Source organism: Felis catus, chromosome A2 (genome assembly GCF_018350175.1).
Source record: "Felis catus isolate Fca126 chromosome A2, F.catus_Fca126_mat1.0, whole genome shotgun sequence".
Taxonomy (NCBI): domain Eukaryota; kingdom Metazoa; phylum Chordata; class Mammalia; order Carnivora; family Felidae; genus Felis; species Felis catus.
The window spans coordinates 135385809-135410644 of NC_058369.1; the positions used below are offsets into that span (position 1 = coordinate 135385809).

Sequence of the window (24836 nt, forward strand, 5' to 3'; positions counted from 1 at the left end):
TAAATAATGGCTTCTTGATCTTGTTGTGGACCATAGCAAATTTTTGCTTTGCTGAAGTGAGGAAACCGTTAAAAAGACAGTAAGTAATGGGTCATCTGGGTTTGATGGAATCTCTTCTAAATTATAGTTGGTGAGGAACTCCCATTATAATACCACTCATTTAAAAATGCCAGCAAGGTAAAACTTAATTGTTTACAGAGAAACCAGGACCATAACAGTCTTGTAAAATATGCAATACAGTGGCATGTGCATGTTTAATTTACATGTCTATTTCTTACCATTTTCACTTAATACTATTTTTCAGGTCTATCCATTTTTGTTCTATGTACCTCGAGTATATAGTTTGTAGTTTCTAACTGCTGCATCATATTCTATATTATGTTTTTACTCATTTTACTTAACTTTTCCCCTAGTGCAGGACTTCTAGGTTACCTCCAACCTTCCATTGTCCCAGCAGTGCTGCATGAACATCCATATAAACACTTGGGAAGCTTTTACCCAGGAGTGGGATTGCTAGGGTCTACACCCAGGAGTGGGATTGCTGGATGTTACAGCATCTGCATGTTTGATTTCAGTATGCCCTGCTAGTGCATTCTCCAGAATGGCTGACTGTGACTGTTTAAATTCTCATCCATAATACATGACTCTGTCCTTATATCTCAATATTAGGCTGTTTTAAACACTGCTGTATATATGTTATATATTTCAAATTTATTGAACATAACTAGTCATAATGTTATTTCATAATTAAAAAGAATACTATGTCATTTTTTCCTCCCTTCTCATTCTGTTCATGTATTCTGTTCATTTGCTTCTTTTTACTTTTATTTTCCCTGATTAGTTTTGACAGAGATGTTTCAATTTTATTAATCTTTTCAAAGGACTAGGATTTGGTTTTATTTATTTTCTCAACTTTTTAATGTTTTTTAAAATATATATTTTTAAAGTTTATTTTGAGAGAGACAGAGACAGCATGTGTGGGGGAGGGGCAGAGAGAGGTGGGGACAGAGAATCCCAAGCAGACTTCTCAGTGTCAGCACAGAGCCTGACACGGGGCTTGAACCCATGAACTGTGAAATCATGACCGGAGCCAAAAGTAAGAGTTGCGTGCTTAACCAATGGAGCCACCCAGGTGCCTCTTAACTTTTTTTTATCTTTATTCCAGTTTTTTCTGTCCATATTTGTATTATTTTGTTTCTTTTTCTTCCCTCCTTCATCTCTGTGTTTATTGCCTTTTTACAAATTTTCTAAAGTTGAACACTTAACTCCACTAATTCTAAGTATTCCTGAATTCCCTTATTATTTCATCTTATCCCATATTGTATGTTTTTAGTCCTTGTCATTGATTTATAATTTTTTTATGTTATGCTTAGAGAACATAGATCATATGATACTGATTTGGGGAGAATTTATGGATGTTTGCTTTAAGGCCTAGTACATAGTCCATTTTTATAATTGTTATATCTGTGTTTGAAGGGAATATGTTCCCCATTGTTTATAAAAGTCTATGTGTTTACTAATTTGATCTTAGTAGCCATGTTATTCAAATCTTATGTATCTTAGCTTATTTTTTCTGCTTGCTCTATGAGTTTCAGAGAGGAATATGATAGAATATTCACCAGTTTTTAAAATTTATTTGCTTTTTCTCCCCATGCTTAGTTAATTGTTGCTCTATATATTTTGAGACTGTTGTTAGATGCATTTATGTTGTTGATTATTCTGTCTTACTGATACATCATTAAAAGTATATAATGCCCTTCCTTTGTATCTTTTTTTTCTCCTGCTCAGATTTTCTCTTAACTTGTATTAAAATGGAATGCTCTAGCTTATATGGATTCATATTTGCCTGATATATTTAGTTCCAAATTTTATAATCAAATTTTCTGTGACTTTTTGATGGGCCAATGGGATCTATAAAATTTTTGCCACATATTGTCTTTATCAGTTGTAGAGTTTTGTACTTTTGGTTGGTATATTTTTCCTATTTGAGTTAATTGTCATTATTTTGTTTAGAGTCATTTTTGCTGTTTTTCATGTTTTTTATCTGTTATACTTTCTTCCTTTCTTCCACTGAACTGATCTGCTGGCTAACCATTTAAAAATTTTATTTCATTCTTTTTGTGGTCTCTACTAACTAAGATCCATACTTATATTTATGTTTCTTAATTAGTTATTAAGCTTACCAATATCTATTATTTTCTTCCCAGTGATACACTTAACTGAGCCTATGACTGTCCCCTCTGTAGACTCACATAGCAACCAAGGAAATTTGTATGCAGCTCTTTGTTCTGTGAGATGTACAGGAAGCACTGATATCTGAGTCTCCTTTGGTTTGGTTGGACCAGGAGCCAGTGAAGCTGTTGAATTCTAGGGTGGACAGAGAGATGATCACTGGAAACAGACAATATTGGCTGATCTGGGATAGCAGGAACAGAAACCATAGAGGCAACAAAGCCAGCAATGTGTGTGATGACCAGAGAGGCTTCCTGGGTTTCCCTTTTTAATAATCGATAAAAAAATATTAAATATATCTCCTTCCTGGACAGTTGTCCGTCCTACTTATTAAGAGCATATACCCTGATGGCTTTCTCCCTCAGCATGGGCCAGGAGACACTACTTTTGTGACTCGAGAGTCCATTGATGCACAACAGCACTTTCTGAGACCTGAGTCTCATTGAGCCCTTTAAATATGAGCTTAGTCTCTAGTAGGGCACCCTGCTATACTTTCCCACCAGTGAAATTTTTACTGCTTAGGTAGAGTAAGAAAAAGTTCCCAGATACCCTAGACTCCTCACTTTGTGTCACCTTTCACATTCAGTTAACGTGTACAGGTCTTGTAGGCTTTTCTGCCAAAATGTGCACACAGTGGTACAGTTGCACTGCTGTGATCCTCACTCAGGTCACCATTGTCTTTCATCCAAACTATGCACTTGATCTCCAAGCTTCTGCTCTTGCCCTGGTAGAGTCCCTTCTGCAGAACATAGTGAGATGTGTTGTAAAAGTCAGATCAGAAGTTGTTGCTTGCATAAAAGCCTTCGGTGATTTACTGTTGCATTTAAAATAAAATGCAGGGGCGCCTGGGGGGCTCGGTCAGTTAAGCGTGCGACTTCAGCTCAGGTCATGATCTCACGGTCCGTGAGTTCGAGCCCCGCGTCGGGCTCTGTGCTGACAGCTCAGAGCCTGGAGCCTGTTTCAGATTCTGTGTCTCCCTCTCTCTCTGCCCCTCCCCTGTTCATGCTCTGTCTCTCTCTGTCTCAAAAATAAATAAATGTTAAAAAAATTTTTTTTAAATAAAATGCAAACTCTTTACAAAGCTTGTAAGGTCCTATATGATCTGCTCCCTGCTTACTCTTCCAAACTCAGCTTATGCTACTGTTTTTCCTTGCTCACTAGGCCATAGCCACATTGGATTCTTTTTGAGTATGCCAAGTTTGCTTGTTCCTTCCTCAGGGACTTTGTACAGACCCTTCTCTTTGCCTGGAATACTCTGCTCCAGATCCCTACTCGGCTGGCTCCTTCTGGTCACCTTAGGGGAGCTTTCAGGGATACCCAGCTGTAGGAGCGCTGTGCATACTGCCTCTCTCTCTCTCTCTCTCTCTCTCTCTCTCTCTCTCTCTCTCTCACACACACACACACACACACACACACACACACACACACACATTTTCATACTGTTATGTTACACACATTGTCATTCTCAATCATATTACTGTCTTATTGTTTTATTGCCCTTTCACTTTTGAAGTCTCATTTACTTGTTTACTTGTTTAATGTCTACATTGCCTACCTCCACTGGAAAGTAAACTCCACAAGGGCAGGAACTTCATTTTGTTCTCTGGTACATGGTAGCTTCTCAGTTGATTTTGTTGAATGAATGGATGGATGACTAGATGGCTGGGTGGGAATAGATAGGAGTACTTCCCACAGCACATCCCACGAAATGCAAAAGTAAGAGGACTGACTGAGAATTTACAACTCCTACCTTAGAAGCTCTTTTCCATCCTGAATAAACCTTAAGTTCCTTTAGCAAATGTTTGTCTGATTATAGAGTAGGCAGGCATTTCATCTCTATTCAACTCTTAGGTGTGAGAAGAGTTGTTCAGCCCAGCTCTTCTGTGGTCAAGTGTTTAGTTATGTACGGTTACTGCCTGGGAACCCACTCTTGCTCTCTGTCCCTGCCTTCTCTATAAATTGGGAGCCTCTCTGAAGAACAGCTGCAGCCTCCTTAGCTTTCTCTGCTGTGGTTGAATCAAGTCCTGTTTGTAGTTTGTCTTAGAGAAATTTGTTAAAATTGCTTGTTTGGTGGCTCTGCCAGCCATTCCTCCTGTCCCTCTTGCTGTTTTCATCCAAGTATAGATTTGTCTCCTTTTGTGCCACTTTCCTGTCATTTTAATAGGTTTGTGGGAGGAAGAGGAGGTAGACATATTTGTTTAGTTTTTCATCTCAATTGGTTAAGTTCTTTGCCTGAGTTCTTTTACTACAGTGATGTGGGATGCAGAAAGGCTTTTTGAGTAGACTTGGAGTTGATGTATTAATAAATATGCTCTGATTTCAAAAAGGGAAATTTATTTAGGCCTTTTTCTAAAGAGTGAGAGTTCAATTTATGCTGCTGCATCTGAATATATGTCCCTTTCGCAAAGATAGAAACGCTATCCTGTGTGGTATGATTTCTTTTTTCGGTCTTGCCTTCTCTTCAGTAACAGAGACACACACACATCCAAATGCTCTGGTTTTAATTTAATGAGTCTTGGTAGAACAACCTCAGTGGATTATAGGTCCAATTTGAGAGATTAAAGAGGTAGAGTTGAAAGAAATTGGAGATTTATTGGATAAATTTCTCTTGTTTTTGTTTTTACTTTCAGGGCATTGGTTGTTGTGTGAGGGAGAGAACATGCAAGAGAAATCATGGATGACTTCTGAACTTCTAGCTTAGGAAACTGGGGAGACAATGGCGCCATTATGGGGATTGAGATTATAATATAAGTACCTGGTTTGGGAAAGAGGTGGGGAGAACAGGAGGAATTTAGATATGCTACTTTTACAGTGCCTGTGGGTCATCGAAATGGGAATATCTAGTAGGTGGTAGGATATACAGGCCTTGAGCACCAGAGAGAAACTTTGACTGGAGGATGTTCTGGGAATGATCAGCATGGAAGGTGATTAAAATGGTAAACGAAGATGAGGTCATCCAGGGAAGAGTGAATAAAGTTTAAAGGAAAACAAACAAACAAAAAATTGAAGGGAAATGCAGAATAGGTTGATCAAAGGAGACTTGAAAAGAAGTGATGAGTGAAGTAGATAGAAAATCTAGGAGAATATTGTATTACGAAAACCATAGAAAGAAAGGAAAATGAATATGAGATCAGAACAACTCTTAGCACAGTGCGTGTCACACATTACATATTCAATAAATATTTATCATGGAGGAAATATTTGTTATGTTTTACTTTTAAAAGGTGGTTGGTAATTTGGCTACAGCAAGATCAGTGGGATATAAAGGTTTATAATAGATTGCATTACATTGTCTCCTCGTTGTGAGGTAATGTTCTAATTGAGATGGCCCTGTCAATAAGCTTATAAATAAAAGGAAAAGAAAGAGGAGAATGTACCTAGAATGGAACATGTAAGCAGTAGAAGACCAGAGCACATTCATATGTTGATGGAAAATACTGAGAAGAAAGGGAGAAGTTGAACATCTATAAAAAGAGAGGGCATCATTGATAGAATGAAGTTCTGAGGAGTGTGCAGTGATGAATTCCGGAGAACAGGAGGGAAGGGATTCCATGCGTGGCTGGCAGGGATACACAGATAGATCTGGATGCAGATGGGGATTGTAGTAGAGAGATAGGGCTGAAGAATGGAAGGGGGTCCTTCCTTTTGACTCTTGTTTTCTTGATTAAGTTAGATGACAAGATGTTCTTCTGAGAGTGAATTGGGATGATACGGGTTAAGAGCATGGAGAGAGTGGTAGAATGGGGGAGAGAAGTCACCAGGGAAATTTACTAGCGGTTCACTGAGCAGTTTCTGCCCCTCAGAAGTTGGAGATTATTATATTTCAGTTGTTCCTCCAAACCTTACAGTTGTGTTCTTTGGCCTGAATGTTGGGACAGAATTGGTAATTGTCTGGTTTGATTCAATGTCAGGTATTGCTGGGTGAGTGAAATGGACAGACAAGGAAGTCAGGAACTTGAGGGATTGTCAAGGAAGTGGTAAGATGATGAGCCATGGGTTCTAGGGGAAGAGGGGAGGGAGGGAAGGAAGGTAAGAAGGGATGATGGATTCATTGTTTCTAAAAAAGTGCCTATGGAGGGCCTGCAAGGTGCTAGACCCAGTTCTAAGCACTAAGTACATAATGGAGAACGAGACAGCCAACAATTACAGCTGTAATGGAATAGTTATAATGGAGAGGGGACATGGTTGACAAAGACAATTACAGACTGAGGTGAGTGTTGGAAAGTCTGCTATGAAAGAGGGTAACTGGGAGGGGCTGCAGAGGAAGATGTTACAGAGGAAGAGCTAATTCAGCGACCCTGGGTTTGGAAAGAATTGGATAATAATGGAAAGGAGTTGGGGTGTCTGAGTGGCTTAGTAGGTTTAGCATCCAGCTCTTGATTTCAGCTCAGGTCATGATCTCACAGTTCATGAGATTGACTCCCACGTCGGGCTCTGCACTGACAGCCTGCTTGGGATTCTTTCTCTCTCTTCTGTCTCTGCCCCTCCTTCACTTGCTCTCTATCTCTTGCTCTCAAAATCATACATACATATATACATACATATTTAAAAAGAGAAGAAGAAGAAGAAGAAGAAGAAGAAGAAGAAGAAGAAGAAGAAGAAGAAGAAGAAAGAAAGAAAGAAAAAGAAAGAAAGAAAGAAAAAGAAGAAAGGGAAAGGAAAGGAAAGGAAAGGAAAGGAAAGGAAAGGAAAGGAAAGGAAAGGAAAGGAAAGGAAAGGAAGGAAGGAAGGAAGGAAGGAAGGAAGGAAGGAAGAAAGAAAGAAAGAAAGAAAGAAAGAAAGAAAGAAAGGAAGGAAGGAAGAAAGAAAGAAAGAAAGAAAGAAAGAAAGAAAGAAAGAAAGAAAGAAAGAAAGAAAGAAAGAAAGAAAGAAAGAAAAGGAATCCAGGGTGAATGAAGGGAAGGTTGGAATGAGATGAACTTGAAAAGGCAGGCAGCTTTGTCCTTTAGGGCTTTTCAGGAAATAAAGTGCAGTGGGAATCCATTAGCATATGTGAAACAGAGGAGGGATATAATCTCACTGATGTTGTTATTAAATTATTGGGTACATTGTTGAAAATGGAGGGCGAGGGTGGGAGCAGAGAGTCCAGGTAAGTTATAATAGCAGTCCAGGAAAGAACTGATGAGGGAGGGTTTAGAATTAGGGGTGGCCATGGAGAAGTGGATGATTTTGCAATATATTTGGACATAAAACCCACAGGATTTGACTAATGGCCAATTTTTTGGCTCTATCTTTAAAATATATTTAGAATCCTACCACTTCTTACTGTGTCCACAGCCATCCCTAGTCTACACCATCATTATCTCACACTTGGACTATATTAACCTTATAACTGGCTTCCTGATTTCACTCTTGTCTCTTTGCATCTACTCTCCACAGAGCAGCTAGAATGAGCCAGTAAGGCATAAATTAGATCATGTCATTCTTTGGCTTCAAACCTTTCATTAGTCTCTTATGTCAGAATTTAAACTCTAAAGTGACCTACAAGGCCCTACATAATTTAGCCCTTGTTTCTGTTCTGGATTCACTGTGCTCCAGCCACATTGGCTTCTAGCTGTTTGTTGAACATGCCTGACTCATTCTCACCTCAGGATCTTTACACTTGCTGGAATCTTCCCCAGGAATGCTCTTTTTCCAGACACTCTCATGACTTGCTCCCTCACCTGTTTCACTTTCTTATTAAATGTTACCTTGCTACCTTTTTTGCCCTGCCTTCCCTGATATCGGTATTTAAAATTACTTCTTCTTGCCATGCCAGCATTCTCTAGCCCCCTTCCCTGCCTTATTTATCTCCTTAGAACCTATTACTACCTTATGGCGATATATATTGCCACATAGATCATCTCTCTCTATTTATTTTTTGCTTAATTTCTGTCTCCACTAGAGGGTCACTTTCAGGAAAGTAAAAATTTTGTATCTGTTTACTACTGTATCCCAATAGAACAGTGCCTGGTGCATAGTAGCTTCTCAGTAGTTACCTGAAAAATGAATTGCTGAACAGACTGGATGTGGAAAGAAAGAAATTGTATTCTCAAAAAATGTGAGACGTATGAGTCCATGGGTTATTAGCCTGAGCAGCTTGGTGATGGTCAGAGAAGAAGATGACTAGAGGAATAACAGATGTTAGAGGTCTGTTTTGGCATGTTAAATTTACCTCCAGGTGGAAATATCATGAAGTCAATTGGATATGTGTCTGGAACTCAGAGGTGAGGAGTTTGGGAATTCTCAACATATGTATAGGATTTAAAGCCACGGTATTGAGTGAGATCATGTATGTAGAGATGTAGACAGAGAAGAAGGAAGGCTAAGAAGTGACCTTCAGGGTCTTTTAACACTGACAGGCTAGGTAGAGGAGAAACATCCAATGGAGCACTAGGAAAGGGAGGAGGAAAACCAGGGGAGTGTGATGTCATGGAAGCTAAAAGAAGAACAAAATTTAAGAGTAATAGGTGTGGCCTGAGAAAGACAAGCAAAGACAGTAAGTGAAGAGGATAAGACACTGGTGGTCTTAGTAACATTAAAGAGGAAGTTTGGTGTGAGCAGTGCTATAACATAACTGGAGATCAGTATGTTATGGTCAGAGTTGCATATTTTATATGAGACATGGACATCTAGATGTCAAGGTCTAGAGTTTGGCTAGGTAGCCTTGGGTTAGATACCTAATGCAGTGGAGGGATAGTCTTTTGCTTTCAGATAGTAAAACAATTGAGAGTCTAGGATAGTACATGGGATTTTTACATGGACTGTAATAATCTCCACTGAGGCTAGGGCTTGAGGTTAAAAGTAAGAATATGCAGCCAGGTGCCCAAATCTTCAGTGTCTGAGGGTCTGTTGCCTGGTAGAAAACAGGATTGAAGGATGGCGGCAAGTGCTGGAACCTCATGGCATGAGCTTCGGAGGAGCAGGAACTGCTTCCCAAGGGCAGGGCTGAGCAGTAATGGTTAGATGTGCTTTGGGGAACGAGGAGAAGCCAGTCTTACATCCTTCCTGCTAGACACAAGTTTTGTGGGTCAAATTAACAGCTGAAACAGGAACAGTGAGCTCAGGCTCTTGTTGTGTAAATGGTTCATGGGTACATCGGGGAATTTGTATATCATGGACTCAGGCTCCAGCAGGGTAGAGTGGAAAGACCTGGGAGGAAAAGGAACACTGGAAGGCAAAGTGATGACAGAGCAGTGTGGGGGTTTATGTCAAAGGTTGAGGTGCTGACCTCCCGCCTGTTGCTTTATAAAAGAATCTTTCCTAATTCTTAACTTTCAGCATGACCATGTTGTGAGATGCCTGCTAGGGCGAGTATTTGTTAGCTGTGCCCCAGATAACCAAATGAGTTAATCTCCTGAATAGAGTTATTTACCATTACCCCTGTGAACGTGGAAGGGTGTGTGCCAAACACAGTTATTGTGGTTTTGGCATAAAAAGGCCTTTCTGGCAGTAATTGTTGGCCGGTATGTTTAGTTGTTCGTTGAGGCCACTCCTGGAACAGGAGAGCAATGCCATGTCATCACAGAGGGAAGGATGCTTATCATCCTGTTTTCCGTTACTGGGCCTGCTTCCAAGCCATTTGAAATATGCATCACATTGTTCGGATTTGTTCATGATCTCAAGGCCAGGGCAAAGCCCTATTTGAAGCTGTTTAAGATGATAAAGAAAATGTTTTACTCATAGTGTTACCTGTCAGTTTTGAGGAGCACACAAATTATTCTTTTCCCTAAAACAGGATGGGGCTGACTTCTTCCCTGCCCTTGTCTCCAACTTCACCCTTGCTGTTCTTGAAACTACAGTTTACCATGAGTTTAGAGTAGGGAAATTTTACACACACATGATGACATAGATAATACAATGGTACTATCAGACCCTTGCTTTTATGTATTATTTATTTTTTGAGGGGGGGGGCACAAGTGAGCAAGGGGCAGAGAGAGAGAGAGAGAGAGAGAGAGAATCCCAGGAGGGCTGGGGTGGGAGGGCGAGAGAGAGAGGGGGAGAGAGAAGTAGGGCTCACCTGAAGAGAGGCTCACGTTCATTGGTCATGGGACTTGAGCTCACCTGAAGCGGGGCTCATTCTCACCCAATGTAGGACTAGAACTCACGCACCATGAGATCATGACCTGAGCCGAAGTCAGATGCTTAAGCAACTGAGCCACTGAGACACCCAAGCGCCCCAAGAAGAGAATCTTCTTGAAGAAGATTTCTAAATTCTGACCATGCTTGTTTTATCCTTATCTGATTGAGGAACAAATAGAAGAGGGCATTTTATACTGAAAATATTTTTGTTAGGATCTGCATAAACGTAAAGGTTGTCTTAGTCACTAGAAAATTTAAGGAAGATTTCACTTTCGGGAATGTGTGGAGTGCAATTTTGATGAGAAAGGTAATTATTTAGGTAACCTTCCAGCCCTTTGAATCATTATAGAACTGTCATCAGATGATTTGCCATCATGCCTACAACTGTTATTTCTCTCTTCAGGTATCAGTGATGATGGGTATATTTTACATCATGTGCTCAGTTCCATGAAGAACTAGTTAACTGGTGATTTAATTGTCCAGAGAGGTCATGTATTGATCATGTCATTTTTCAATAGGTACAGCTTAATATTTTCCTTTAGATTAGCTCTGAAAATGACATTTTCTTATTAATGTATGTTTAAGCCTCAGACCATCGCATTTTATAGTGGTCTGTGTAAATGGAACTCTCATGAATCTCCCAGGACTCTGATAAACAATTCCATCTTTCTTTTCATGGCCCTTAGTATCAGTAAAAATCACTGACAAAATAATAACCATGCAATACAGAGTGTCTTTTCTGTTTTATGTTTATGCCTTTATTTGAAACTATAATTAAATAATGTCAAACTTGCAAATATAACAAAATAGTATCTGCTGTTTGAATATAATACAGGCCAAATTCTATAAACTTTAATTAAGCCAAGCTTGCATTGACCTCAGTAGGAATCTGGTTGAGGATCTCTTTTAATTACCCCTGTCTTAAAATATGTAAGAATTTTCACATTGCTTTTTTCACTCGTAGAACAATGCATGGATAGCTAAACTAATAAAACGTTTAAATAGATACAAATCAAACTTGAAAGGTTTAAACTGTTGTTTTCATCCTGTAAGTCAGCTGAGAAAAAGCATACAGACTGTAGTTCTAAATTATGTCCAGAGAGTATTTCAAATCCAGTGAATTAACTCTCCTTTTTTTTCCTATTTGAGCTCATAAATGTTAACCTCAGAAGTGCCTCAGATTCTTCCACTGAAATAAACTTGAACTGACAATAGCCAGATGATGTAAAATTGAAACTGAAATTCTATCCTTGGCCCATCCCATGTTCTTCCCCATAGGTATTAGAAGACTCATAGGAGAGTTAGTGTTTTCACTGCACGTGAACTGCAATATTTGGGCAAAACAGGGCATATAAATTTCTGACTGCCAGGAGAAAGCAATTACCAGCATGGAGAAGATAGCTGGCAGTAAATAAACAGAGCTATGCTAGATAGTGAGTGAGTTTAAAGATTTATTTAGAATGACTTAGCTTATAGAAAACAGGCCTTGTATTTATCATATATCTTCATTCTTCAAGTTTCTTAATATAAAGGCTAATTATACCACCAAAACACTTTTTGTACGGTATTTTAAAATGAAATAAATTGAGATATGCTGTATTGGACAGCTAAAACCAAGAACAAAACTAGTCACTCACAGCAAAACAAACAAACAGCACTTTGAAAATGCAGTATACCTGGATAAACATTATTTAAGGATAGTGGTTACCATTTGTCAAGGTCCCATATTGTGTCTGGGTGCACTGTGAGCCAGGTGTTATCCTGCTCTTGCAGGTGAGAAAAATCAGCTCACTTGGTGCTCAGAAGCCCCACTGTCCCTGGATGGGAACCCAGACCTGATTCCAAAGGCGGTGGTGCTCTTAACTTATGTAATGTGCTACCTCTCCCGTGACGAACCCTTTCCAGCAGCCCCACTGCTTATCCAGTGCCTTCTCTTTTATTTTGAATACAAGTGCCATGGGAGCCTTTGTGGCTCTGGAGAAGAAGCAAGAGGAACTTTTATGACAGAAGAGTTTTCTTACAAAGTAGTCTCATCTAAGTCTAAGCCCACCCCCTCCTCCAATGCTAAGGGTGAGAGAGGCAAGTAACTTACCTTACAGTCGGTTTAATTCTGAGGCATCCTTCAAGGTGAAATAATATTCTTCACACCACATCTGTCAGTGGACCTACTTTGCAGTTCAGGTGGAGGAGATTTCAGAAGTGGGATTCTAAACTGTGGTTTATCTGAAGTTGGATTATTATCTTGATATCATTATAGGACTCAAGTACAGTGTATTAAAATCTACTAGATCACATTATTTTTTGAGGAGATTCTCCAAATGTTGTTTATTCAGACATCAATACCTTAAGGAACTACAGAGTCACCCCCAACGGGAAGAAGTAATTGTGCTTCAAAGACAGTTTGAAAATAGAAAACAAAGTCTAACTGATGAAAATTGAACTGTTCCTGACTTGAGGAATTACAAATGAAAAGGACAGCTAATGAATTTCCTGTGTTTGAGGAAGCAACTTTAAAATATATGTGTTCATACACACACACACACACACACACACACACACAGACAATAATAAAAACAGTATCACTGCCTTGAATTAATTTTAAGTAATAGTAAATAGTAATACATTAGTTAAAAATTCTGTCATCTTTGAGGCGCTTGAGTGACTTAGTAGTTAAATGTCTGACTTAGGCTCAGGTCATGATCTCCCGGTTCTGCTGTCAGTACAGAGTCTGCTTCAGATCCTCTGTCTCCTCTCTCTCCCCCCCCCTCAAAAATAAATAAATAAACATTAAAAAAATTCTGTCGTCTTTGTTCACCTTCCTTTCTGAAAGAAATAAAACACTATAAAGCTGTAGCCCCCATGTGACCACCACTCACACCATTTACCTCCCCTGAGGCACCAGCAACTTTTTCAGTTTGCTTTCCTTACATCTCCATAATGCATACCCATATAAATGATATGTAGAATTGTATGCATTTAAATATTTAATTAGATGCTATATTCTACAGCGTATTTCTCTACAGAGTATTTCTTAAAATTGCTTGATATTTTTCTACATTGAGATATATTAGGCTTAATTCACTCCTTTTGCCTGCTGAAAGCATTCTGTCATATGTAGATACCCCACTTGATCTACCCATTCCGCTGTTTATGACAGTGCTCCCCATCCTGTGTGAATATCACAGAATGTAACTGCGCAGAAACTCATGTGAATGATTTTTAGGAAACAGAGATGGAAGCATAAGAATTGGGTTATGGGTAGGCCTTTCTTATTTTTTTATTTTATTACAGTCTGCCAAATCAGTTGTCTGTAAGAGATGTTACGTTTTTCAAATGTAATATCACTATGAAACTCTTCTTATGAAGACCTTTTCCTTTTTCTAATTTATTCCCGTTAACCAGGAGTTCGCAAATTAGAGCCTGAGGGCCAGATCTGGCCTCCTGCCTGGTTTTGTAAGTAACTGCTTACTGCTGCTTTCATGCTACAGTGTCAGAATTGAGAGTTGCAAGAGACAACACGGCTCACAAAGCCCAAGTTAGTTACTCTTTGGCTTTTCACAGAAAAAAAAAAAATCTACTGACCCCTGTAATAATAGTATTACCTATTATCAATCTATTTACTTTTTTGTTTGGCTTTTCAAGTGATTTAATATTCAGCCACATAAACAAATAAGTAAGATGAGTTTAGACTGTGATAGAATCAGTGGAAAAAGGTGACGTGAGTGGGATGAGGACATTAGATAGAGTGGTAGAGAACGTCTGAGAAGATGCCATATGAGCCTAGACCCAGGTGATGAGGAAACCAAGGCTCAGAGAGGGTAAGTAGTTTGTGCAATGTCGCTTGGGTAGTAAGTAATAGAAAAGAGTGAGTTTTAAATTCAGGAACAACTGCACATATGGGGCTCTTTCCTCTGTAATACAGCTGTCTTCATACATGCATGTAAGCACAGAACAAAGCAGGTAGGTAAGTGTTGTAGCAGAGAAGCCTAAGCAAAATGGTGTAGTTGTCCTGGGCTTGGCAGGCCAGAGACTAGGGTTCTGATGTGTTGAAATTTGGAATCAGTACTGATGACTGGGTTTGAATCATAGTCCCAGCACTAAGTTTGGCTGAATCACTTAAATTTGTAGCCTTCATTGTTTTTTGGTGGGGCGGGGGTGGGAGGGAACTCATCTGTAAACTGAGGAGGGTGTTTGGATGATCTCCATGGGCTCTTCTGGCTCTCACTTTCTATGATGCTGTGACTTTAGGAGGTGGCATTTGATCTGGGCTTTGGAGGGTGGGGTGATTTTGACAGGCTGCCTTGTAAATGATGGGAAAAGGTATTCCAGGTGGTGAGAACAGTTTTAGCAAAAACACAGTGGCTAGTAACTGTAGAAAGAATGCCAGGAATGGTGTATAATAGTCTGGTCTGACAAGGCTAGAGTTTGATCCTGTACAAGACAGAAGAGGCAAGATACATCTGGCACTGAGCTGAGGGAGGGTCTGAAAGTTATGCTTAGGAGCTGGGGACTTTAACAAGTAACTTTTGTAACTTCTGTAACTTTTACAAATTACACGATTTGAAAGGTCTTGTGTCTTTTCTTGAGCATCTCTGTCCAGTGACTGGCCTCTGTGTATGAACAGCTCCAGTGATGAAGACTTCTCTAGGCCATCTGTTCCATTTTCATACATTTTCATACACTAAGACAGGTTTTCATTACATTGAGTCAAAGCTTATGGGTTCTAACTATACGTTTTCTAAGGTGTAGATAAAATCATTGGAAGATTTTTGATGGTAGAGGAACATGTTCAGGGATATATAACCCGAGGGCCTGAAGTAGGCCTGTTGCAGCACATGTATAATATGTACACCAAAGGTAGAGATAACTTTTAAAAGCCTTTAGAAAGCATTCCATTCATGAAATATGTGTGGAACACCTACGATGGGCCAGTCAGTAACCAGGAATCTAGTGATAAGCCAAAATTTCTACTCTCACACTCTTTCCTGGCTCATGGGGAAGATATAGATCATTGTGACAAGGACTCTGGAATTGGGGGCAGGGGTGCTTCACCAGGCAGATAAGAGGTAAGGAGTCAAAGGGCAGGTAAGGGTTCCTGGAAGTTGAGGAGCTGTCCAGATTGATCAAGGAGGCAGAACGGAGAGCACTTCACACAGGGTGAGCATGGAGATAGAAATGAGAATAAATGTGACCTATTTAAGGAACTAAAAGCTGTTCGTGGTGAGCTGGCACAGTGGACAGAGACTGGTCATGAGGAGCTGTGTGTGCCATGCTAGGGATTTTATATTCTGAATTTGATGAGAAACCAATATATTTTTAATTGCAGTATAAATGACATATAATAATACCCTGTTAATCTCAGGTGTATATTATAGTGATTCAGTTTTTTTATACTGAATGAAGTAATCCCCATGGTAAGTCTAGTTACCCTCTGTCATCAGAGTTATCACAATGTTATTGACTCTGCTGCCTGTACCGCACATTACACCCCCATGACTTATTTATTTTATAACTGGACGTTCGTACCTCTTAATCCCCTGCCCCTTTTCCTCCCACCCCCAACCTTTCCCTGCTCTGGTAACCAACAGATTGTTTCCTGTATCTGTGAGTCTGTTTCTGTTTTGTTTTGTTTGTTCATTTGTTTTGTTTTTAGATTCCACATGTAAGTGAGATCATAGAATAGTTGTCTTTCTCTGATTCACTTATTTCACTTAGCGTAACATTCTCTAAGTCCATCCACGTTATTGCAAATGGTAGGATTTCATTCTTTTTGTGGCTGAGTAATATTCCATTGCATATAATACCGCAATTTTATAGGTGCATTTATTTATTTTGAGAGAGAGAGAGAGAGAGAGTGCTAGTGGAGGAAGGGCATTGTACTCCACTGTCAGTACAGAGCCCAACACAGAGCTCAAACCCACGAACGGTGAGATCATGACCTGAGCTTAAGTCAGACACTCAATGGACTGAGCCACCCAGGTGCCTCTAACACATCTTCTTTTTCCATTCATTTAATGATGTACACTGGGTTGCTTCCATATCTTAGCTATTATAAATAATGCTGCAATGAACTTTGGGTTGGTATTTTCATCTTCTTCAGATAAATACCCAGAAGTAGAATTGCTGGATGGAATGGTAGGTCTATTTTTAGTTTTTTTCATACTGTTTTTTTCCACAGTGGTTGCACCAATTTATATTCCCACCAACAGAACACAAGGGTTCCATTTTTTCCACACCTTTGCCAAAACATGTTGGTTTTTGTCTTTTTGATAATAGCTAATCTGACAGGTATGAGGTAATATCTCATGCTGGTCTTGATTTATATTTCCCTGATGATTAGTGATGTTGAGCATCTTTTCCTTGTGCCTGTTGGCTCTCTGTATGTCTCCGTTGGACAATTTATGTTCGTGTTCTCTGCTCATTTTTAGAGTGAATTACTTGTTTTTTCGTTTTTTTTTTATATTAGAAGTCAGTATTCTTTTTTTTTGCGTTTTCTTCTCTAATTTATATTTGAAATTTTAATTCCAGTATAATTAACATACAGTTTTATATTATTTTCAGGTGTACAATATAGGGATTCAACAATTCTGTACATTACGCAGTGCTCATCATGATAAGTGTACTCTTATTTTTAAATTTAAATTCAAGTTAGTCAACACACAGTGTTGTCATGGCTTCAGGAGTAGAACCCAGTGATTCACTTCTTACATATGACACCCAGGGTTCATCCCAAATACTTTCATCTATTTCACCCATTCCCCTCATCACCTTCCCTGTGGTAACCATCAATTTGTTCTCTGTAGTTAAGAGTCTATTTTTGGTTTGTCTCTTTTTTTCCGTTGTTCATTTGTTTTGTTTCTTAAATTTGAGATATGAGTGAAATCATATGGTATTTGTTTTTCTCTGACTTACTTCACTTAACGTTATATTCTGTAGATATATCCATGTTGTTGCAAATGGCAAGATTTCATTTTTTTTTTAACAGAGAAGTAGGTACTCTTAGAAATAATTTTTCCTGGGGACACCTGGGTGGCTTGATTGAGCGTCTGAATTCGGCTTAGGTCATTATCTCACGATTTGTGAGTTCAAGCCCCACATCAGGCTCACTGTTGTTAGCACAGAGCCCACTTCAGATCCTCCATCCCACTTCTCTGCCTCTCCCCTTCTTGTGCTCTCTCAAAAATAAGTGGAAATGAGGGGCGCCTGGGTGGCTCAGGCGGTTGAGCATCCGACTTCGGCTCAGGTCATGATCTCGCGGTCCGTGAGTTCAAGCCCCACATCGGGCTCTGTGCTGACAGCTCAGAGCCTGGAGCCTGCTTCCTATTCTCAGGCTCCCTCTCTCTCTGACCCTCCCCCGTTCATGCTCTGTCTCTCTCTGTCTCAAAAATAAATAAACGTTAAAAAAAATTTTAAGAAATAAGTGGAAACGGGGCGCCTGGGTGGCTCAGTTGGTTAAGCGTCCGACTTGAGCTCAGGTCATGATCTCACGGTCCATGGGTTCGAGCCCTGCATTGGGCTCTGTGCTGAGGACTTGGAGCCCGGAGCCTGTTTCAGATCCTGTGTCTCCCTCTCTCTCTGACCCTCCCCCATTCAAGCTCTGTCTCTCTCTGTCTCAAAAATAAATAAATGTTTTTAAAAAATTAAAAAAAAATAAGTGGAAATATTTTAAAAAATAATAATTTTTCCTCCCTAATTTATAGAACATACATATACTCCTTTTAAATATATTAGAAAATATGGAAAATATGAAGGAAGAAATAAAAATCATCTTTAATCTCACTAATAATAAATAACAATTGTTAAAACATTTTGGTGTATTTCTAACCAAGTATGGTTCTGTGCATGCATAGATAGAGAAGAAAAGCATGATCTTATTGCAAAATATAGTTTGTATCCGCTTTTTAAATTGTAACATTGTGTGTCAGCATTTCCTAGGCCATGTCATTAAAAATTATTTGAGAATTTAACCTCCAATGTTGATATTTAATAGCATAAAAGATGACTGTGTCTTATCATACTTGAATGCCTCACAATGGGTTAAATTAAGTTGCTTGCGTTTTTGAGTATTATAAATGATGTTGTGATAAATAGCCTTGTTTGTAAATATGTATTCACATCTGCCTAGTTCCTTGGGGCCATGTCAGTGGTTGCCTCTTAAAAACAGGAGTGTGGTGGACTTAAGTGTGTATATTTGAAAAGCCATTATGACAGCATTGTGAAGGGTGGATTGGAAAGAGGTGATCCAGAGAGGCAAGGACAAAAAAGATGCTATTTGAGCAATTTAGCCCATATATAATATGAGTATAAACTAAGTTATTGGCAACAAGGTCAGAGAAAAGAGCACATGGTAAGATTCTTAAGGTGTTTGCTTGTTTGCTGGTTGTTTGTATAACAACTTTCTAGGAACTTGATGAAAGCTATCAGCATTTTGTACATAGTACAAAGTACAAAGTACATAGTACAAAGTACATAGTACATAGTAGTTCATGGGTTTAGGGACCTCTAAGATGGCTGTAGTTGGTAGGGCAAAGAGAGTAACAGGAGTTAATGGTTCTTTTCTCTGAGAGAGGAATACCTATTGAAGAGAGAATAGGTTTGAAGGGTTGGTTTGGGGAAGAAGAATTTATGAGCACAGTATTAGATACATCAGGCAAAACTGTTAGGGAGGTAGTTTATGAATGGATTTAATAGCTTAGGAGGAGGTCAGAGCAGGATGTGAGAATGTGGGAGCCATCTTCACAATAGTGCCTGTATTGAGACCCTGGACCCAAGAGCAATCCTGGATGTCAGGGTGTTTATGAGAAGAGTACTGGATATAACTGGGAGACTACTTACTCCTATGTAGGAGGCAAGGGGGAAACTAGAGAAAGAGTGAGGGGATAAGTATGGAGAAATCCAGAAGAGAATGGTGTTGAGGAAGCCAAGAGAGAAAAGAGTTCTAAGGGAAGAGTCATCAAACTGTCAAACGTTGCCAAGGTCAAGCAAGGAAAGAGACTGGAGAGTATCCACAGGAGCAGTTTGGGTCACCTGTAGATGTGGGGTGAGCAGAGTCCGAGGAGCTGTGGGGTGGAAGCCAGAGTGCAGCTATGCAGTGAGGAAAGAAGGAAGCAGAGCGTGCATGGCTTTTTTCTAAGAGACCTTCTTGTGAGGGGCTGGGGACAGCAAGGTGATAGCTGCAGAGAGGTGGAGCCAGCGGAAGGCTCACTTTTCCTTGTTTATGTTAAACAAGGAAAGCTAGAATCCAAATTGTCATATGACTTTGATTACTTCTCCAACGTTTGCCATTTGCCATGTTTAAAATCTGTTATTGGTGATTATTTTTTCGGATGTTGTGTACCGTGTTGAAGCTTCCCGTGAAAGTGCTGCTGCCCAGACGCCTAGTGTCCTGCTTCAAGTTCTGTTGAAACAGGCTGAGACTCCTGTGTTTGCTCACATGGTCTCACTGTGTCTTGGTGAGACTCCCTCTCAGTTTCTAAGCTGCAGTGTGCTACTATTTGCTGCTACGGTTTTAAAATTACAGAATAAGACTTAAGTCCTTGAAGTTTGACGTTACCTGAAGAATTGGTCAAAAATGGCAAATGTTTAAATGTTGCAGTTTAGAGAATGTCTTTATTGTGTTGCCAAACGCTGAATGACAGAGAGCTTTAATTCTAACGAGCCCTAATTAGAAAGGGGGGGGGGAATCAAAGAGTGATGTCAACCAGAATCAAAGTGAACCAGAACAAGAAATACTTTTATTGGTTACAGAACATTGACAATGTGTGGTATAGTCTTATTCACTTCCTTTACTTGCAGTGAAAATACTGCAGGCTGTCTCTAGGGGGTTCAGATAGTCTTACCGAACACATAATCATTTTGATAGGTGTTTTTCATTGGTAATATGATGCTCTTTGGGACTGCAGAAAATTATTTATTTTTATAGATATGCTAAATGATTCTTGGCTCTAAAAAACAAAATATGGCAAATGTTTCTAATATAGGAAGAAGTGGATAGTCAAGGCAACGTATCCACTGGTTTCTTAACAGTGAGTTAGCCATTTTTTGAGTATTATTTCTCTCAGCACAATTGCTTTAAAGATGTTGGCATCAAGAAAAGAGGGCATTGTTTTATAATAGAAAACAGTTATCCATATAAAATATTAAATAAAGGATATATACATGTACATATACATCAGTGCATATGTACATACACATACCATATATGCCTATGATTTTGCTGTATAAAGAACCTGGTTATCTTTCTGTAAGATAAGATTTTATCTGAAATTCTTGGCCCTTCCTTCTTTGTTTGCTTTCTAGTGAAGTTCATTATTATATCCCTTGCCTCCCTTTGGACCACTCTTCCTCCCCATCCTGTCTAGAAGAACCTTTAGGCCATTGCGTTAATCATTCTTTCCTAATTCTAGCCAACTCTTCTTGCTCGGTGACTTTTTACTGAATCTAGTCCATTCTGCCCAGCCTCAACCTCACTATTTGACATCTTTGATATTGTACCTGGGCTGGTGAGCACTGTTAACTAAAACTTGACAAGCATGCCAGTTGTAGCCTCTGTGAATTCATGGTCCCCAATTTGTTAAGCCCTCGAGATGGCCTGAGCAATCCTACAAATCCCTTTCTGGCTGTTCTATATTGTCACCCCCATCTTCAAATTTCCTCCCTGCCAAAACTATTCCCTCAGTTTTGGAAAATGATCTTGACTCCTGTTTTCTTGGGGCCACCAGCAGGAACTCATGAACAGCAATCGTTTCTGCTACTCTCTACAACTACCTGCACATTTTCTCAACCCATATTGCCTTCTAGTTATTTTCCTGCTTTTTCTCCTTAACTTTGTCACCAGGCTGCTCCAAGGAATAGTGCTTGCTTGCTTACCCTTCTGTTCTCTGGTTTTCATCCAAACTGCTCTTACCAAAGTTAACCTATTAATGCCCATGAGATAGTGTTCAATCTTTGCCTAATTTGCATCTATCATATTCTAACATTACTGAGCACCACTGCTAAGCGTCTTCCTCCATTTTTATGAGACTCCCTCACTTATGGATTCTCTTCCACCTTAGGGTTCTTACCAATTCAAAGTTGCCATTTTCCTAAAATAGCAGGAAAAGATTTGAGCATCTAATGCTTTACAATAATTGGTATGAATACTTATAATTCAGTATTACCTATACTTCTAAAATTATATATTTTTATCCTAAATATATTACAGTTTGGTACTCATTGTACTTTTAGAAAATAGGAAATCTATATTAATCATCCTTGATTTCTTCTTTCCTAGTTGATGAAGGAGTTCCCCTTGCTGAGCATGTTCAACATCCATGAAAACCTTCTAGAAGCACTTCTGGAACTACAAGCATATGCTGATGTTCAGGCAGTCTTAGCAAAGTATGATGGTGAGTCCTTGGTTATTTTCATCTACTTGAGGATTTTTCTTTTCTTGATGTATTTCAATGATTAGATTGGAAAGACCATTTCAAATAGTACAGCACTTTGATAACTATCCACTTATAGAGTTTTCACCTACAGTTTTATGATGGCATTTTTAAAAATCTTAGAGTTTAATAGTTGGTTTTTACTGGGGGCCAGAAATGTCATGTGGCCTGTGCTACATTCCTCTCCTTCCCTCCCAGTAGGTTCCCCTTGTACTCTTCCCATCAACAAGAGCTATGCATGCTCTGCTTTATTGCCTCCATGGTCAGGAATCACTCAGAATCTCTGTAGGCAATACAGATCCTGTTAGGACAGCCCTGACTATTCGAGTCCTTGCTGCGACCCCACATCAGGTGACTGTGACCACTACCTGTTGGTCATGTTGATCCTTTGAAGCAATATAGAACAGCTAGTGGCCCTTACTGCAGCCCTTATGATAGCTGAGTAAATATTTAAAGATAAAATAATGTGCCCTTCATCCCAGGTCTTCTCCTCATTAACAGAATACCCCCCATCTCTTCACGTGAAGGGCTTTGAAATCCCTTCACCGTCTAGGTTACTTACCCGTGAGGTTATTCCATTTTGCCTGTTATTAATAAACTGACACATCTCAAAGATTTCCAAACTCTTGTGTTAATATTGCCATTGTCTGTGAATTCACTAATTGATAAATTGCAAAAGAATTACCCACATAATTACCTGCCATGACCTAGCTACTGGAATCTCTGCAGAATTTTATGCCATTCTACCTTATTTAATTAACTCTCTCCCCAAAATAAACATGTTTGCTTATAAAATGGACATTAGGGAGTGATTACTTTTGTCACATACTAATTTTTTGCTTTATGAAATATTCTTTTCCTTAGTAAAGCATCTTCAGTGCATTTAAAGAACCATTCAAATCTAACTTCCCAGGAACTCCTCAAACAAATAGAACAAGCCATTTTATTTTAATACAGTTCTTCATAAGGATTCTCTGAAGTAGGTTGGAGTTGTCCTCTCCTACAGTTGGGGAAACTGAGCATTGGGAGACTGTTTTAGTTTTGTTTTGTTGTTAATTCTTGCTCAAATCAATGGAAACTATAAGCCCTCAGCCAGTGATGGCATTACTTGGCCTGTGTGAACACAAGCACCCTGTGTAACAAGATACATGCTACCTAGTATGGAACTGATTTTAGAAAGACAGAAAAGTATTTGTGGCATACTTTATAGTAAACAAAATAAAAACTGTTTGGCCTTCATGTCAGCTCACTTTTGTTCTCTGTTTATTTGCTGGAATCTCGCTATTTGTCTGACCTTGGGAATCTAAGCCATAAGACTAGCTTACAGGCAAAATGCTCATACATTGAGGGTCTTTTGGTATAAAAGGAACCCAGTACCATGCACTGGGTTCATGTGGCCATGCACCTTTTTTAGATCCTACCCTGTAGCCATCAATGCCATAGCAAGGGTTCAGTGTTCTCATCCCTAGTGCTGACCTGTGCTCAACCTGGTACACCAAGGCTTAAGAAAAAAAAGATGTAACTGGTAAAGCCTTTGATATCTCAAATCCCATAAGGCTCCTTTCATGACGATCTCAGTTCGTTACAGAAATCATCAGCTTTGTGTTATAAGACCGATTGTAAAATAGAGAAATGAACTCATTTGGAGCTTTCTGTCATCTCTGTCTATCCCGTTGCACAGCCTCTGTTCCACACCAACCAAATGCTGATTTATTAGATTCTGATAACATATGTTCACATTATTTGTTACAACAGCCCGTCCCACCCTCCACTAAAACTTGGCTCACGCTTTGCAAAATTCCTTTGTTGCAAATGGACAAACTCACCATACCAGGGCCCTTGTGTTGAGCTTTGTTTATGTTGTGTACCTGGCAACAGACATGATGTTCTTATTCATTATTCATGGAAAAAGAGCCTCATTAGTGGCAGGACACATACTGTTGCTGAGATGCCTTGTTAGGGGTTTTGAGTTCAGCAGTTGTCAATAGACTGCAGATGACCTAACCCCGACTGAATTCTGGAGGGTGTTTTGGTGCGGACTTGGCTCAGGCCTCAGTCATTTACAGTAGAAATATAATGAAGTGGCTGCTGAAGTTACTGTTCTTGTAGAACGAGCCGCAACCACACAAGACTTTTAAAAAACATGCCTCTTGTTCCTCACCCCATACCATAAAATGGGCTGTTTCAAGTTCATCCCTCCTGCTTTTCCAGGAGACCCAGAGGATCTTGACTGAATTGTTGCCTCATTTTCTGGCCCTGTACAAGGTGTGGGTGCTTTAGAGGGCTTGGAGTACAGACAGCAGTTAGGGGCGCCCTGTTCTTCGCCCTGGTTCAGATGTCATCAGTCTAATCTATGAGATGCTGGAGACAGCACTTTGAATCTCAGCCTCTCCATGCCTGTTCACAGAGCCACACCCAGAGCAATAGGATTATATGTTATCTTTGCAAGTTGGAATGCTCTTGTTGGGTAGCTGTTTCTTGGATGGTTTATGGGTACAGTCCTTCTTTATTACTTTTGCTCAGTGGCCGAATTTTTTAAAGAGTGCGTTGGGAAGTTATGACATAGTGGGGTTTGTACTGCTGTTCTGACCTTTGCGAAAGGATTTAGAAGTATGGCAAGGTGCAAGGGGAAACCAACATGTTCAAAGAAAGGAGGAAGGTAACATGTATCCCTTTGCTTCAGTCTTTTTGTTCTTCATCTTTAAAACAATTTTTTTTGCCTTTGAGTTTTAAAAGTGACATTGACAAACTCCATTTGCCGTGAAGCACATGGATCCCTCGGAGGATTACCGGTTACTTGTTCATACCTCTCTGTAATCTGCCGTCTAATTTTGATTCTGCCCTTTAGATATCTTCTCATGTTATGTTATTCCAGCCGTTAGTCTGAAGTGCTGTCTTGCTATCCTTAGGAGTTTTCATACTCTTTTCAATTTGCTAACTCACATTATGGGTGGGCAGTTTTTATCCAGGTGGTTGATCCTGCTCTTAGAGTCCTTTATACAATGACTAAAATAACTGTGGCAACAGCTAGTATTTATTGAGTTCTTACATTGTGTCAGGGTCAGACATGATTCTAAGCTCTATGCAGATAAACTCATTTATTCTTACCACAAGCAT

The 24836-nt window shown here is 39.5% G+C and overlaps 1 protein-coding gene across 7 annotated transcripts in view; it reads left to right on the plus strand.

Moving 5' to 3' along the window:
• ST7 (suppression of tumorigenicity 7) overlaps positions 1-24836 on the plus strand; it is a 250915-nt gene that overhangs the window by 169541 nt on the left and 56538 nt on the right. For all 7 annotated transcript variants that reach the window (XM_006929305.5, XM_006929307.5, XM_006929306.5 and 4 more), the window contains 1 exon segment: positions 21566-21680. In XM_006929305.5, the coding sequence (XP_006929367.1) occupies positions 21566-21680 (115 nt within the window).